The 12,745-nt window shown below is 41.1% G+C and overlaps 2 protein-coding genes across 6 annotated transcripts; one reads left to right on the forward strand and one right to left on the reverse strand.

Annotated features, from left to right (window-relative positions):
* The first annotated feature begins 696 nt into the window (after positions 1-696).
* On the forward strand, positions 697-5,910 carry rsph10b (radial spoke head 10 homolog B). Of its 3 annotated transcripts, none has more exons than XM_084341355.1 (16): positions 697-1,006; positions 1,109-1,184; positions 1,839-1,907; positions 2,124-2,297; positions 2,374-2,459; positions 2,545-2,665; positions 2,906-2,978; positions 3,078-3,190; positions 3,269-3,458; positions 3,555-3,663; positions 4,044-4,123; positions 4,383-4,531; positions 4,772-4,876; positions 4,976-5,143; positions 5,464-5,559; positions 5,651-5,910. In XM_084341355.1, the coding sequence occupies exons 1-16, from the start codon at positions 753-755 to the stop codon at positions 5,735-5,737; spliced, it is 1,950 nt and encodes a 649-aa protein (XP_084197481.1). In that variant the 5' UTR covers positions 697-752; the 3' UTR covers positions 5,738-5,910. The 3 variants fall into 3 exon arrangements, with proteins under 3 accessions (XP_084197481.1, XP_084197480.1, XP_084197479.1); XM_084341354.1 differs by having other exon boundaries at positions 4,976-5,139; positions 5,460-5,559; XM_084341353.1 differs by having other exon boundaries at positions 698-1,006; positions 5,460-5,559.
* A 509-nt stretch (positions 5,911-6,419) lies between these two features.
* On the reverse strand, positions 6,420-12,745 carry dlgap5 (discs, large homolog-associated protein 5). 3 transcript variants are annotated; one of them, XM_084341350.1, is made up of 19 exons: positions 12,614-12,745; positions 11,381-11,628; positions 11,121-11,293; positions 10,955-11,023; positions 10,813-10,852; positions 10,629-10,730; positions 10,399-10,497; positions 10,148-10,222; positions 10,007-10,044; positions 9,831-9,919; positions 9,402-9,566; positions 9,210-9,298; positions 8,901-9,061; positions 8,695-8,796; positions 8,270-8,525; positions 7,535-8,178; positions 7,248-7,416; positions 6,869-6,912; positions 6,420-6,698 (listed from the first exon to the last, which is right to left on the reverse strand). In XM_084341350.1, exons 2-19 carry the CDS (start codon positions 11,616-11,618, stop codon positions 6,591-6,593), a joined length of 2,661 nt encoding a protein of 886 aa, XP_084197476.1. In that variant the 5' UTR covers positions 11,619-11,628; positions 12,614-12,745; the 3' UTR covers positions 6,420-6,590. The 3 variants fall into 3 exon arrangements, with proteins under 3 accessions (XP_084197476.1, XP_084197475.1, XP_084197477.1); XM_084341349.1 differs by having other exon boundaries at positions 9,783-9,919; XM_084341351.1 differs by lacking the exon at positions 6,869-6,912 and having other exon boundaries at positions 9,783-9,919.

A 12,745-nucleotide genomic window follows, 5' to 3' on the forward strand; every position in this document is an offset into this window, starting at 1 on the left:
TTAATGGGTGTCATAAACAGTGGGGGAAAGAGGCAAAGTACATTTACTCAAATATTTTACCTGAGTACTTCTATTTTCTGCTACTTATTACTCCTACTCCACTACATTTCAGAGGGAAATATTGCACTTTCTACTCCTCTACATTGATTTAACCACTTGAGTTACTACTTATTTTGCAGATATAGTTTGATAATACAAACTATAATCCAAAAATAAATTATGATGTGATATTACAGATTGAAAGCTTTATTGATCTGAGGGGAATTTCAAAAGCTGCCCAGCAGATAAACAATAGAGAGAAGCTGAACCACTTTAACCAGCTTCAACATTCAAGTGATGGAGACATTTATGCATCAATAAATGGTAATGCACAATGAGTACTTTTACTTTTGGTACTTTAAGTATTTTGATGCTAATACTTTTTTACCGTTGTATTGCTACTTTTACTGAAGTACAAAGTCTGAGTACTTCTACGTCTGGTAATAAACAACATATGTATGGTTAAATCCAGTGGTGGAGGAAGTATCTAATACCACACTGTGATTATACCCCACTACAAGTACAAGTCCTGCATTTTAAACCTTAAAGTATGAAGCATTAGCAGCACAATTTACCTAAAGTGTCAAAAGTAGCACATTAGCCCTTTTGACTGATGAAGGTTGCCGTAGGTGGAAGCGTTCGTTACCACAGAGACTGTTACCATGGAGAGAGTCCTAGCTTGAACGATAGATAGCCTACATAAAAAGCGCAGAATGAGACAAGGGAAAGAAAAGGAAAAAAACACGATACAAAACGATAAACAGGACACCGAGCAAACGTGCGGAAACGCAGAATTACCACAGACAGCGGCGGGGAAAGAACAAAGAAAGTTAGTGAGCAGCTCTTTCAGTTTGAAGGCACATTCAGCGGATGTGGTTGAGAACCAAAGCCGTCCTGTCAGTGATGAGCAGCCCGAGAGTGAAGACATTTATAAACTTCCAACACTTTGTAGCTTAGTTGTACAGAGGTAAATACACACCAATAACATTCATTACATAATTATTTTTAGAGCATCCTTACGTTAAACTGGCTGTAGCTGAAAGTGTAAATTGTAGTGTCGCGTTTACAGATATGAAGGGGGGACATGTGAAGGCCTGATTCATGGAGAAGGAGTCGCCTGTTTTGAAGGAGGCCATATGTACAAGGTACAGTGCGAATGACGTCATATTTTGATGCCATGGGGGAAAGACTATCTTTGATTTTTCAGCAGCTTATAGTTAATACTTACTTTATGAATACTTGAGTAGAACATTAGGCAAACAATTGTCAATTTTTAAAATAAAAAAAACATTTAGAAATATTTCAATCGGCAACAATATTATTTTCTTTTTCAAATTATTTAAAGGGGCAATATGTAAGAATATCAATCAAAAACATTGACGACCACTAAAAATATCAACAGAATGTGGAGGAATCACAGTATTGACATTATTAGGTCTGTGTATTGTGTTGCAATGTTTAGCATGCTAACCAGCTAGCCCTGTAAACACTTCCTTGGTGTTCTGAGCTCCCAGCCCTGGCCATTAGCTGCACGGCTAACTGAGCTAACTAGCTAACGGCTAAAATTGGCAGCAGTTAGTCGTTACTCTAATATGATGCCCTATATTTATTGTGAGTATGAATTCAACAAGTGGCCAATTCTCACCTTTAAAACTGCTTGAAATTGTATTTCAATTGTTTGCCTTTAAATACATTAATTTATCGTGCTCTTGTGTAATACCAAGACAAAAATACAAATTTCATTCGCAGTAAGAATTAACAAAACTATATCATTAAGTCACTGCTTTGTTTCACTGAAGGGGATGTTTTCCAAGGGATTTATGGATGGACACGGTGTCTTCACAAAGACTGGCGGAATGAAATATGAGGTAGGGCACAATAATGAAAATAACTTAAATTTTATTAAGGAATTTGTACTTAATAAAATTTAAGACACTATGTGTACTTAAACCATTCATTCCAAACATGCCACTGTATACGTACATAATCAAATAGAATAGGTTAAAAAAAGAGAGATTGGAATATAATAAAATAGTTTAACAATAAATGCAAACAAAATCTTGAAGTATATTCTAATCTAACAGGGAGAATTTGTGTGCAACATCCCCATGGGCCAGGGCACCTACACCTGGCCAGATGGCAGTTCCTACGAGGGTGAAGTGTACAATGGTATACAACACGGGACTGGAACCTACAAATGCGCAAAAACTGGCGTATACTACACAGGGCAGTGGGATCGGGGCAAGAGGCACGGAAAGGTATGATCTACCAATTCATAATTAAGGTACAGTCTTTTTTTAAAAGATTTCTTTAAATTGATTGTCTTTGTTTCAGGGCACAGTGTATTACAATCAGGATAAGACCTCTTGGTACAAAGGAGACTGGGTGAAGAACAGCAGAGAGGGATGGGGAGAGAGACGGTATGTATGGAGTGCACGGCTAATCTGTAGCCTGAGATTAGGCCTCAATTTGAAATGCCTAAAGGTGACGTATGTGTCTTAACAGCTACCCCTCTGGTAACCTTTACTCTGGTGAGTGGAAAAACAACCAGAGACATGGAGAGGGCACGATGAGGTGGCTCAAACTGGGACAGCAGTATGTTGGATTGTGGCAAAATGGAGTTCAGGTATGAAACCATGCACACTTATATGTAGTATTATCTTAGACTTATAACAGACTATTTACATCAACATATCCAGCTGTTAATCAAGCATCCAACAAGTTTTCCAAAGAGAGTGTCGTACTGTATTTGCATTTTGCATCAAAACTTACTCAGAACTTACTTTTTTTGCCACTTGTTTGACTCACTCAAATTTAGTAACACACCTATGATACACATATATGTTAAAGAAAATTCAATTTTAAGGTAGGAGAGCTTGTGGATGATCAGATGATGACACACAACCTGAGAGAAAATGGAGCTCCCATCCCTCCATGTGGTAGACACCTACAGTATTTTCAAAATTCACATGAAGGAGATCATTAATAGTGTTACAGTATGCTGGTAGACTGGCTCACAGTTTTGTGTCTTGTTACAGGTGCACTTTCTCTGTCAGGCAGTGATTCATCTATCTCAACAGACATGGCTCTGAGCATTGAATATCTGCTGGATATTATCCCTGAGAGAGAGCGGGACACCGAGCGCACAAAGGTCAGGTCCTGCGTCACTATAAAATCTTTTCCCTGCATCCTTATTTTCAATGTGGATCCTGATGCTCATGTGTAACAGGTGGAGTTTGCAGTGATGATGCATGGCACAGAGCTGAGGTCCATCTACAGTTTTTACAGCAGACTTGGCCGGGCACACTCCCCAGATAACACCTCCTTGCTGACACGCCTGCAGTTCTGGCGCCTGCTCAAAGACTGTAAGATCCACCATCAAGACATCACTCTGACACAGATTGACCGTTTTATCAGAGGTGAGAACCTACACATACACAGGAGAGGACATCAATGGCATTATAATTACAGTAGTTTTGGACACTGCTTAATGTTTTTCTCTCTGTGTGTCTCAGAGGATGTCACTACAGCTGAGATCCACTCTCCGTTTGCCACTATACTTCTTCATAGGTTCCTCAGCTATCTTGTGGTTGTGGCCTACCACATTTACCATAAGGACATGGTGTAAGGGATAACTCCTAATAGATCTTCAACATTAGATGAAACACTTGTAACTCTTGATGAAGAATCTAAGAAAAACAGCCAAGTTTCTAGCCATGCTAGCATATCGTTTCAAAGGCATGACAGCTAATGGCTCTAGTGCTTCATTGTAGTGCGAGAGTACTTCTAGTGCTACAATGTAGTTGTTATTTTTTTGAGTGAAAGTTTGAACAGAGCTGAAGAGGTCAGATATTTTTCAAACTATAAATGTGCTCTAGCGATGGTAGCTCAAGGCTTTTGCTCAAAAAGCAACATGGGGACACAAAAAAACTACCAATGTAAGGACACAACTTGAGTATAAACTTTTTAGCCTTGGTGAAGAAACATTACTTCTCTTTTCACAGGTCACAAAAGAACCTTCTGGCTGCCTGCTTTTCCAAACTGATGACAGACAACATCCTTCCTAATGCTAAGAATGTGAAAGGTGCTAACACTGTAATGTTAAAGGCTCATGTGCACACACACGTATTAGATGTCAAATAAACCTGCAAACTGATTTATTACAGCATCAGAAGCCTCAAATGGGTAAAATATGGCAGCATAGCCAGATATTTAAGCATTATTTAGCAAAATAATGATGAGAAGAACATCAGTGTGCAGGTTCCTCGTCCGTCTACTGTGAACTTATTACAGTGAACCTACTGTAATAGCTGTATTTGTTGACTATGACTTTATTGATCCAGGCTTCCTGTTTAAGCAGCCAGACTGTGCTGTGGAGACTGTGAACTATTTGAAGAAGAGCTGGGAAATCTATCAGACCTACTGTGAAGTCAGTGCGGCCGCCAGAGATGATCAGAGCATGACCTGCCGGCACCTGCTGTGGCTGTTTAAGGTGCAACACACTGCAGCATTAAGATAACCATATTTTTTAACTGCTGCATTATTGTTCCCCACTAACCATAAGAAAAGGATGCAAATCCTGCTGCTTGTTACTACAGAAAAGCCAGAGGGTTGGCCAATTGTGAATGACTTGATTAAAGAATCAAATGTATTGTATGGTTATAAATACAAGGAACTTCTACTAACATTCAGTTTGCATTAAAGTAGTCGACTGTGTTTTTCTCTCTGCTAGGATCTCCATCTGCTGGACAATAACCTGACCACAGCGAAATTAATGGAGATCATCACAGCAGAGAGCCGTGACCCCAGCAACCTGTCCTCCTGTCTGGATTTGGAGGTCCACCTCTAGTGTCTACAGACTCATTCGTTATGTCTCATTGTCCTTTAAAGGTTAACATTCTGTGTCATTGTCCTTGTCCCACACCTTCTGCTGCAGATCACATTCCTGGAGTTTTTTGAGGTACTCCTGGGCTCCGCTGAGGTGAAGTGTCAGCAGGTTTCCGTAGGCCAGGAGGAGGGCCAGTCACTGTTCAGCCCAAAGGATCTACCTGAGGGGGAGGCCAGCGAGAAAATCTTGCAGACAACAAACAGCCCTTCCCAGTCGGTCAGATTCTTTCTCGAGCCACTGATGCCTTCTGCACACCTTACCACGCTATGTAAAGAATGTAGTTATTCCAGCAAACTGTGACTTTTATACTTATACTACTAGGTAAAGCTGAAAATTCTGCACAAGAAAACAATTTAAAGGGTTTTTTTCTATCCTGGTGGCAGCTCCGATGAATTGCATTTACAATTTTTCACAGCCAACACAAGTTATGACTATCTGTCTAGAAGTATTTATATTAGTGTTGTCCCACCCCTGTTGATAATGCTGAAATATTCTGTAATCTTTATAATCATGTAATTATATCTTATCATAGACAGAAAAATCAAGTGACACAGCAGAATTATCCAACGCCCAGGACATTGAGGGTCCACAAGATGTCAAGACCAAAGTCAATGAGGAACCTCAGTCTGCAGGTTTGTTTTCTTGGTAATTTATTTAGTTTTTGGCTTTAATCTTCAAAAATACTTTCTAACGTTTTAAACACACATCTCACATTTCCTGTAGAACAAACAGAAGAACCTAGAGGTGAAGGACATGGGATGCAATCAAGAGGAATGGAGGTCCAAGATCATGAACTGGGGCTTTGGATAAAGACCATCCATCAATACTTCAACCATTTTTTCTTCCCAGCGTTTGAACATTCCCAGTTAGTGTCCAGAAATATGAAAGAAAAGCTCCACCAGGAGACCAAGAGATGCATTGCTCTGGCCAAGAACCAATAAAGAGCCAGGTAGCACACTTAAGGCAGCATTATATAGTCAATGGCTCAGTCTATGTATGAGTTTATACCACTCACAAGATTTAACCAAGTACAAGAGTTAGTTAAGAGAGATTACTGTATTTCAACTTGTTTGCATCAAGAATTCAAGCCACACTCCTTAGTCATAAACACAGCCACCAGATGGCACCCATAACTCTCCCTCCATGTAGCTTTTAATATCAGCTCCGCACATGATTGTGCCATTAGACATGTGTAGTGGTTAGTGTTGTTCTGTATTGTGTTACAGGTAGAATGATGATGCAGTAACAAACATAGGATGAAGCCAATTGCTCTGTACCACAACTATCCAAACAGTATAAAAAAAATAAACAAAATGCCTTCAAACACAGTGGTACCAGTTTCATGGTAAGGGAAAATTAAGTGTTATCATATCATGTACATTGCTTATCCAGGTTTTGAATACAGTAAAAATCTCATACTGTGTCAATAGCAACAGTAATAAAAGCACCGAGTACATTTATGCCTTCAGATGTGAATAAAGAGTACTGACCATTTCCTTGTAGTAACTAAAACTTTAATAAAATCAAACTGCAGACAAAACTATTTTCCATTGATCTAAAAATAAAAGTCAGAATCACAAAGATACTTTTTTTCACCAAAAAGAGTTAATAGTAGTAAATATGTCAAAGTTTTAAATGTAAAAGTAAATATATTTTTTGTACATTAGAGAGGAGGGGTGAAGACCATGAGGTCACTTGGACAGACAGACTGGCGTATCCTGTCCTTCAGGTCCGGGGTGAAGAGAAGCAGGGCAGAGTCTGCTGTCTGGGCCTGAGAAATACAGAAAGAATATTCAGCAATGATAAAGCCATGATAAAGAAATGAAAGAAGAAATTAAAAGCTAATTTAATTGATTATTCAATGTGGATTAAAAGTCAATATTTGGATGTAAAGAAATAATTAAAAAAAGAAAAGAGGAAAAAAAAGGGAAAAACTTTGACCTGTGGTGACTGAGGAGTTAACACTGAAGACACCGGTGGCAGTGCTGTGATGACAGTGAGAAGTGAGCAGAACAGTGAGTTAAGACATACAAGTGTGCACTTTGTTCAAAATAAAAAAAGGAAGAATAAAGTGTCGTAACTCCCTTATAACCAGGCAAGTACAACATTTTCTTTAAAATAAAAAAGAAAGAACAAAGCCAAAATAATCTCGCTTTCACAACTTTGACTGCAATTCCTTCAGTATGAATTTTAGTTTTGCTCATTTAAAACAAATCCCAACTCCTACCGGAGCTTCAGCATGCATTAGTGGTGCTGAGCTATGAAACCCAGGTGTACACATTGTGCGTGCATGAACGGTACCTATGGGCATCAATCATACCTGCTTCTTGCTGAGTAAGCAGCTCTTCAGATTGACTTCTGGGACTCTCCATTTCGACATCCACTGCCATAGGTGAGAGCGTCTCCATGGCAACTGGCTCCCCCATGGGTGACAAGCTGCAGCTCTGTGAAGGCTGGAGGTAACGCTCAAAGTCCAACCCAGGAATTTCCTGAAATGACAAATAGAATAACTTTGTTGTATAGCAAGATTGGATTAGAGGTTTTATTAACAGGAGCATCCTATGAGGCTGAGAGTTTTCAGTACAGTGAACCTGAAAATGCATTTACCTCGACAACTGAGCTGTCTGGAGTGTGACACACAGACTCCTGGGTCTGCACGGGGCCCTGCACAGCGGGAGGGGACGAGATTGGAGGCTGACTCGGAGTCACGCAGGGTGACAACGTGAAACTCAGACACGCTGACAGCTCAGGGGCCTGGGAGACCGGAAGAGGTACTTTGCACGGAGAGGGGGAAAGTCTTGGAGAGAGAGGGAGGTCAATATCGACAACTTCAGCGGCTTTGTCTTCGACTACAGAAATTGACGGAAGTGAATGTACAGGTGTTGCTATGCTCAGTTCAGGAGCCGTTTCTGACTGGTGTGCAGGGCTTCCCTCAGGCTGGGTGTTGTCTGAAAGCACTTCCTTCACAGGTGAAAAACAAAGAGAGACATTTACAGTGTCCTTTCTCTTCTGGGATGACTGAGGAGTGCCATGCTGAGACTTTGGCGCTTGCGCCGGGGTCTGGTTGAGGGTAAGGTGGAGTTGGGCAGGAGTTTGGGTGGGCTGAGCAGGAGAGGCGGCAGCGGCGTTAACAGGAGTCAGTGCCAGTGCTAGGGATCGTCGAGTAACTCTTCTGGGTGAGAGGTAGTTGGAGCAGGGAGAGGCCTGAGGCAGCACAGCGGCACTCAGACGGCTGGATCTCCTCACTGTACCTACAGATATCAACACATACAAAACACCTTTAAGACTAAATCGTATAGATCAGGCAGCAGGATGAATGAAAATCAAGTTTTTTTCTCTCACCTGATGGTTTGGCTGGACTCTCCACCTGGAAGAAGCCTCCATCAAAGACCACTGAGTCAGTCGGTTGTGGTTCTGCCTGGGGTTGTGGTTCCTGAGAGCTGTGGCTGGTGTCGTCCTTATCTGTACCAGCATCCGTTTCGGTTTTCTCTGCCTCGGCTGCCTGCTGTCTGGCTTTCATGGCTGCTTTGGCTGCAGCCAGGCGAGACTTGGCTGCTGTTTTGGTTCCTGTTGGCTTGGTGGGTGCAGCTGATGGTTTCTGGGAAAGGACAGGACAGGAATAATTAACCGTTATTTTAACTCAGGAATAGAGACCTCACTTACACACACACACACAATATAGCGTATAGAGAATAAAGAAGGGCCCCAGGATGGACAGGTTTTTTTTGTATGATTTTTATTATTTTTCCTTTTATCACCAGTCTCACCTTCACTACTTTCCTCTGTCGCGGCAGTGGTTTGTGCTCCTCCACCCAGCCACGACTCTCTGCTTCTTTCAGAGCTTCAAACTTCTTATTGACATCCTCTACCTGAAAGATGGCAAAAAAGCAGAAAAAATATTAATCTTTCTTCTTCCTTGTGTGGTTGGTTTCTGAAACAATGTGATGTCCCTCTCTTCTTATGAGGCACTCGCCTGGTAATAAACCATGTCCCAGAATCCCTGCAGGTCAGTGCAGGTGGTGATCTTCTCCCCTCGGCCCAGCTCGCAGTCGTCCACCAGACCGCTGAACTGCTTGAAGCGCTCCTTCATCAACAGCCTCGCTTGGCCAACTGCTGTACGCATACGGTCTCTCGCTGAACAGACAAGAGCAAGAATGACATCGATTTACACTAATTTGTTAAATGGATATGGTCATGTTTCCCAAATTAAGATCACCACCACCTTTTATAGCACTAAATTTAAACATCTAACATATTTACGATGGTGAGAAGATAAACTCACTCTCTTCTGGGATGGACTCATCCTCCACTTTAGACTCCCAGACGACACAAAGACTCATCAGTCTGTCTGTCTCATTGGCAATTTCCGATCTGAATAATATACAAATAAGAAAATGATTTAAAAACATTGACTTCAATAAAAGGTTAATTGCAAAATTAGAACAAGAAATGCAGCGAAAGTTAGGTATGTCACCTAAAGTATGGTACGTCATGCTGTGGTTCCAGGGGGATGCCAGGAGTCGGAGGAGCCACTGTGGGAGGAGGAGAGCGGCGAGGGGACTTAGGCGGAGAGGGCTCGCTTGACTCAGCCTGAGGGTCAGTGTCGAACTCAGGGGCGGCAGGAACACAGAAGGTGGGGCTGAAGTCGCACAGAGTAACAAAATGGCATAAAGGAAAGAAAACATCGCAAGTTTTAACTACATTTCTTAAAGGTGCCAAAAACCAAAATCTTTGGCATGGTTTTATTATTGACTATTTAAATAATAGGGCTTACGTGCAATAATACAAAAGCTTTAAAGTGATTTGAATATTTTCAACAATGACTATAAACAAACAAGACAGAAAACAGACAGACCTTGGTGTTAAGAAGGCATCTGCAGAGCGGGGAGTGAGAGGCTCAAACCTGAAGGATGACAAGCCAGTGGGAGCCTGGAAAACGAAACCCTGGGGAGCAAAGGAGGTCAGCGCTTCAACAGGATCCAGCTCAGGCTCCTACACAAGACAGAAACAAATTAGTTAATCATTAATCAAAACAACAACAACAACAATGTCGTGTGTAGAATTCCCAGAGATGCTCACCTTGGGAACAGCAGGCTGGACAAAGTTGTTGTCAGTTTCTGTATATCAAAAGGAAAGGTTATCAACAAAAACATTGTGTCAGAAATTTAAAAAGTCCATGCAGGGAAAACAAAATGGATATGTGTTAACATTTATTGATACCTTTACAGTTCTTTTCTTCGTCAGAAGGGGGGGCCATAGTGTTGACAAATGCTCTGCTTCTTGTAGGTCTCACATCTGAGGGGAAAGAGGAATTTAAAAATATTACAAGTAGTTTCAAACAAAAGTGTCTCTCCCCGTTTAGTTCTGAATCTCAAGCACTTTTACAGCAAATAATAATAATAATAATAATAATAATAATAATAATAATAATGAAAAAACTGCTTCAAATATGGCCATTGTTCTGTGTGTACCTGCAGGCTTGTCTTTAGGTTTGTCCTTCACTACAGGAGCTGCTGTAACAGGAGGCCTGTTGGCTGCTCTGGTGGACAAAGGTCTTACGACAGGCTCCACTACACCAGGAAGACATGACACAGAGACACAGACTGAGATGCAAATAAGGGAACACAATAGGGTGAAACCAACACGATAGCTGGTCGGAAGGTACAGTTATGTGTGAGGATTTTGATTCTTATTTTGTTACCTGCACAAACTTTGGTCTTGGTCTGCTTTGCTGGAGCAGGTGCAGAAGCAGGCTTGACAGGAGCTGCCCGGCTCCTAGTTGATCTTTCCACAACAGGTTGAGCTACAGGAGGAGTCAGAGGTCAGATCTAAAATGCACCACAGTCTGCTACTATTAAAGTAAAGACACGTTCACTTAAATTTACCTTTCTTTGCTGCAGTATTTGGATCCTGAATCTTGAGAGGCTGTAGGAATTTTAGCAAAAGAAACAAAGCACATGTTAGCTTTTAGCGTTATGGAAATTAATATGAGAACATGTGAGAAAGACATTTTAGAGAAAGTAGTACCCTCTGCACTTGCTGTTTCATTGAACGAGTGACTCTGGTACTCTGGGGTGGAGCTGTGTTCACTTTTGTCTGAAAGACAAGCAAATATTGCAAATTGATCATTGAGTCCTACATTTGGGGGAGATATTGACAGTAAATACTAGTCTACGTGTGAGTAATCCTTCACCTCCTTAGCTCTGGTTGAGGCAGCTGGGACAATGATAAGAGTGTCCTTTGGATGATACACGCCAGTCTTGAAAATCCCTTTACGCTCCTTCTCTCTCCTGTCCTTCTCCTTCTCAAGAGTCTTGCGCTCTTTCCAGCGCTCAAGCTGTTTCATCCTCTCTTCTAAGGCCATTTCTGTGGAGGAAAGGGTGTGTTAGTTAGAATTAGGGGCATGAAAAAAGGGTGGCACAGTTTTAGCAGTGATGGCAAATAAAACCTTACTTTTATCAAGTTTTGTACTGTTCATCGTCTTCTCATGAATGGTCGACATGTTGGCCATCGCAATGGAGGCATCCAGGGAAGAGATTTCCAGCTCTGGGAGCTTGTCTAGATGCCTGCGTGTGTTCACGGCTCGCTCTCGGTTCTCCTTCTGGGACTGAGACCTTCTACGGGACAATTTTACCCTCAGCATAGACACACTGGTGTCCCTCTGGCGCAGGTGAGAAAATCGAGACTCCATGTTCAGGTATCTGCAGTCAATAGGAAGAGGAACAGATGATGTATTATAAGCACACTGCCTGAGATGGTTATCAGAGGTTTTGAAACACATCATATTAGATGTGCTAGCCACCATGAAACCAACACAATAATGGAGGTACTAATTTTGGAAAGGGTTTTTAGCAAACATAATGATACCTATATTGTACTGTGGTAAACCATTACAACTCTGGTATCTGACTGTATAGTAAATGGATTTAAAAAATGAATCAAAAGGCTTTAACATACTTTCACCGTCATGTAATTCTCTTATTACTTTTTAATTTCTTATTATTTTAACAAAATTCAAAACATTGATGGCAATTCAGAATATATATGAAACAAGCAGCTTCCTATCAAAATAGATCAAATTAGCAGACATGGCAAACGCTGAGTCAAATATGTGAACTATACACAATTTTTTTGCTTTGTTGTTTACGTCCTGGGAGGTTTGACTCAAACCTAACAGTTTGACGCTGACGTTGACGGATTAAAGTTTTTTTTTAAGAAATACTTAATACTCTAATGCTAACGTTATCAACCAAAGCACAACAACATGGCATTAAGTGGCAAAGGTGGGCCATCGTGTGAGTCAGCACACGTTATAACCTTCTGTGTGTATAAAGAAACAACTTTCCTAAACCATGTCACGTTACACAACACCGAAGCTAACGATAGCTTAAAGGCAGTGGTTCAAATATCTAACGTCAAGTTTAGCTAACTTATCAAAGCCGATAACAATTTCACTTCGACCACTTACTGTAACCAAGTTAAGTTAGCTTGCTAATGTTTAAGTCCGTGAAAACTGCGAAAAACTAGATTAGTACAAGCTGTATGTTAACACGTTAGCCACCAACTCAACTAGCTAAAAATATTGATCCTGAAACAAGAGGAAGCCACGAGCCAAGGTAACGGTTCAGTTAGCAGCCAAAGGTTTAAAACTATTTTGGAAAATGTATAATAACACAGCCATCTTACCGTACTCTCTTTTTAAAAAACACGTATAAAAACAAACTTCCTCTTCGGGCCGTCCAGTAAAAAAAACACTTGCTACACAACGGACGGACTCAGTTGAGCCGGAAAAACACAACAATCATGGCGGGTGACTTT

The sequence above is a fragment of the Pagrus pagrus genome, assembly GCF_965226575.1.
Source record: "Pagrus pagrus genome assembly, chromosome: 21".
Classification (NCBI taxonomy): domain Eukaryota; kingdom Metazoa; phylum Chordata; class Actinopteri; order Spariformes; family Sparidae; genus Pagrus; species Pagrus pagrus.

Coding starts and splice junctions, on each gene's coding strand:
- rsph10b (XM_084341353.1), top strand. CDS start 753: ATGAGACAAGGGAAAGAAAAGGAAAAAAACACGATACAAAACGATAAA. Junction 2,460..2,544: donor GAGGGATGGGGAGAGAGACG/GTATGTATGGAG, acceptor GTGTCTTAACAG/CTACCCCTCTGGTAACCTTT. Junction 3,459..3,554: donor GATTGACCGTTTTATCAGAG/GTGAGAACCTAC, acceptor TGTGTGTCTCAG/AGGATGTCACTACAGCTGAG.
- dlgap5 (XM_084341349.1), bottom strand. CDS start 11,618: ATGGAGTCTCGATTTTCTCACCTGCGCCAGAGGGACACCAGTGTGTCT. Junction 11,024..11,120: donor CCTCAACCAGAGCTAAGGAG/GTGAAGGATTAC, acceptor CTTGTCTTTCAG/ACAAAAGTGAACACAGCTCC. Junction 8,526..8,694: donor GACAGAGGAAAGTAGTGAAG/GTGAGACTGGTG, acceptor GTCCTTTCCCAG/AAACCATCAGCTGCACCCAC.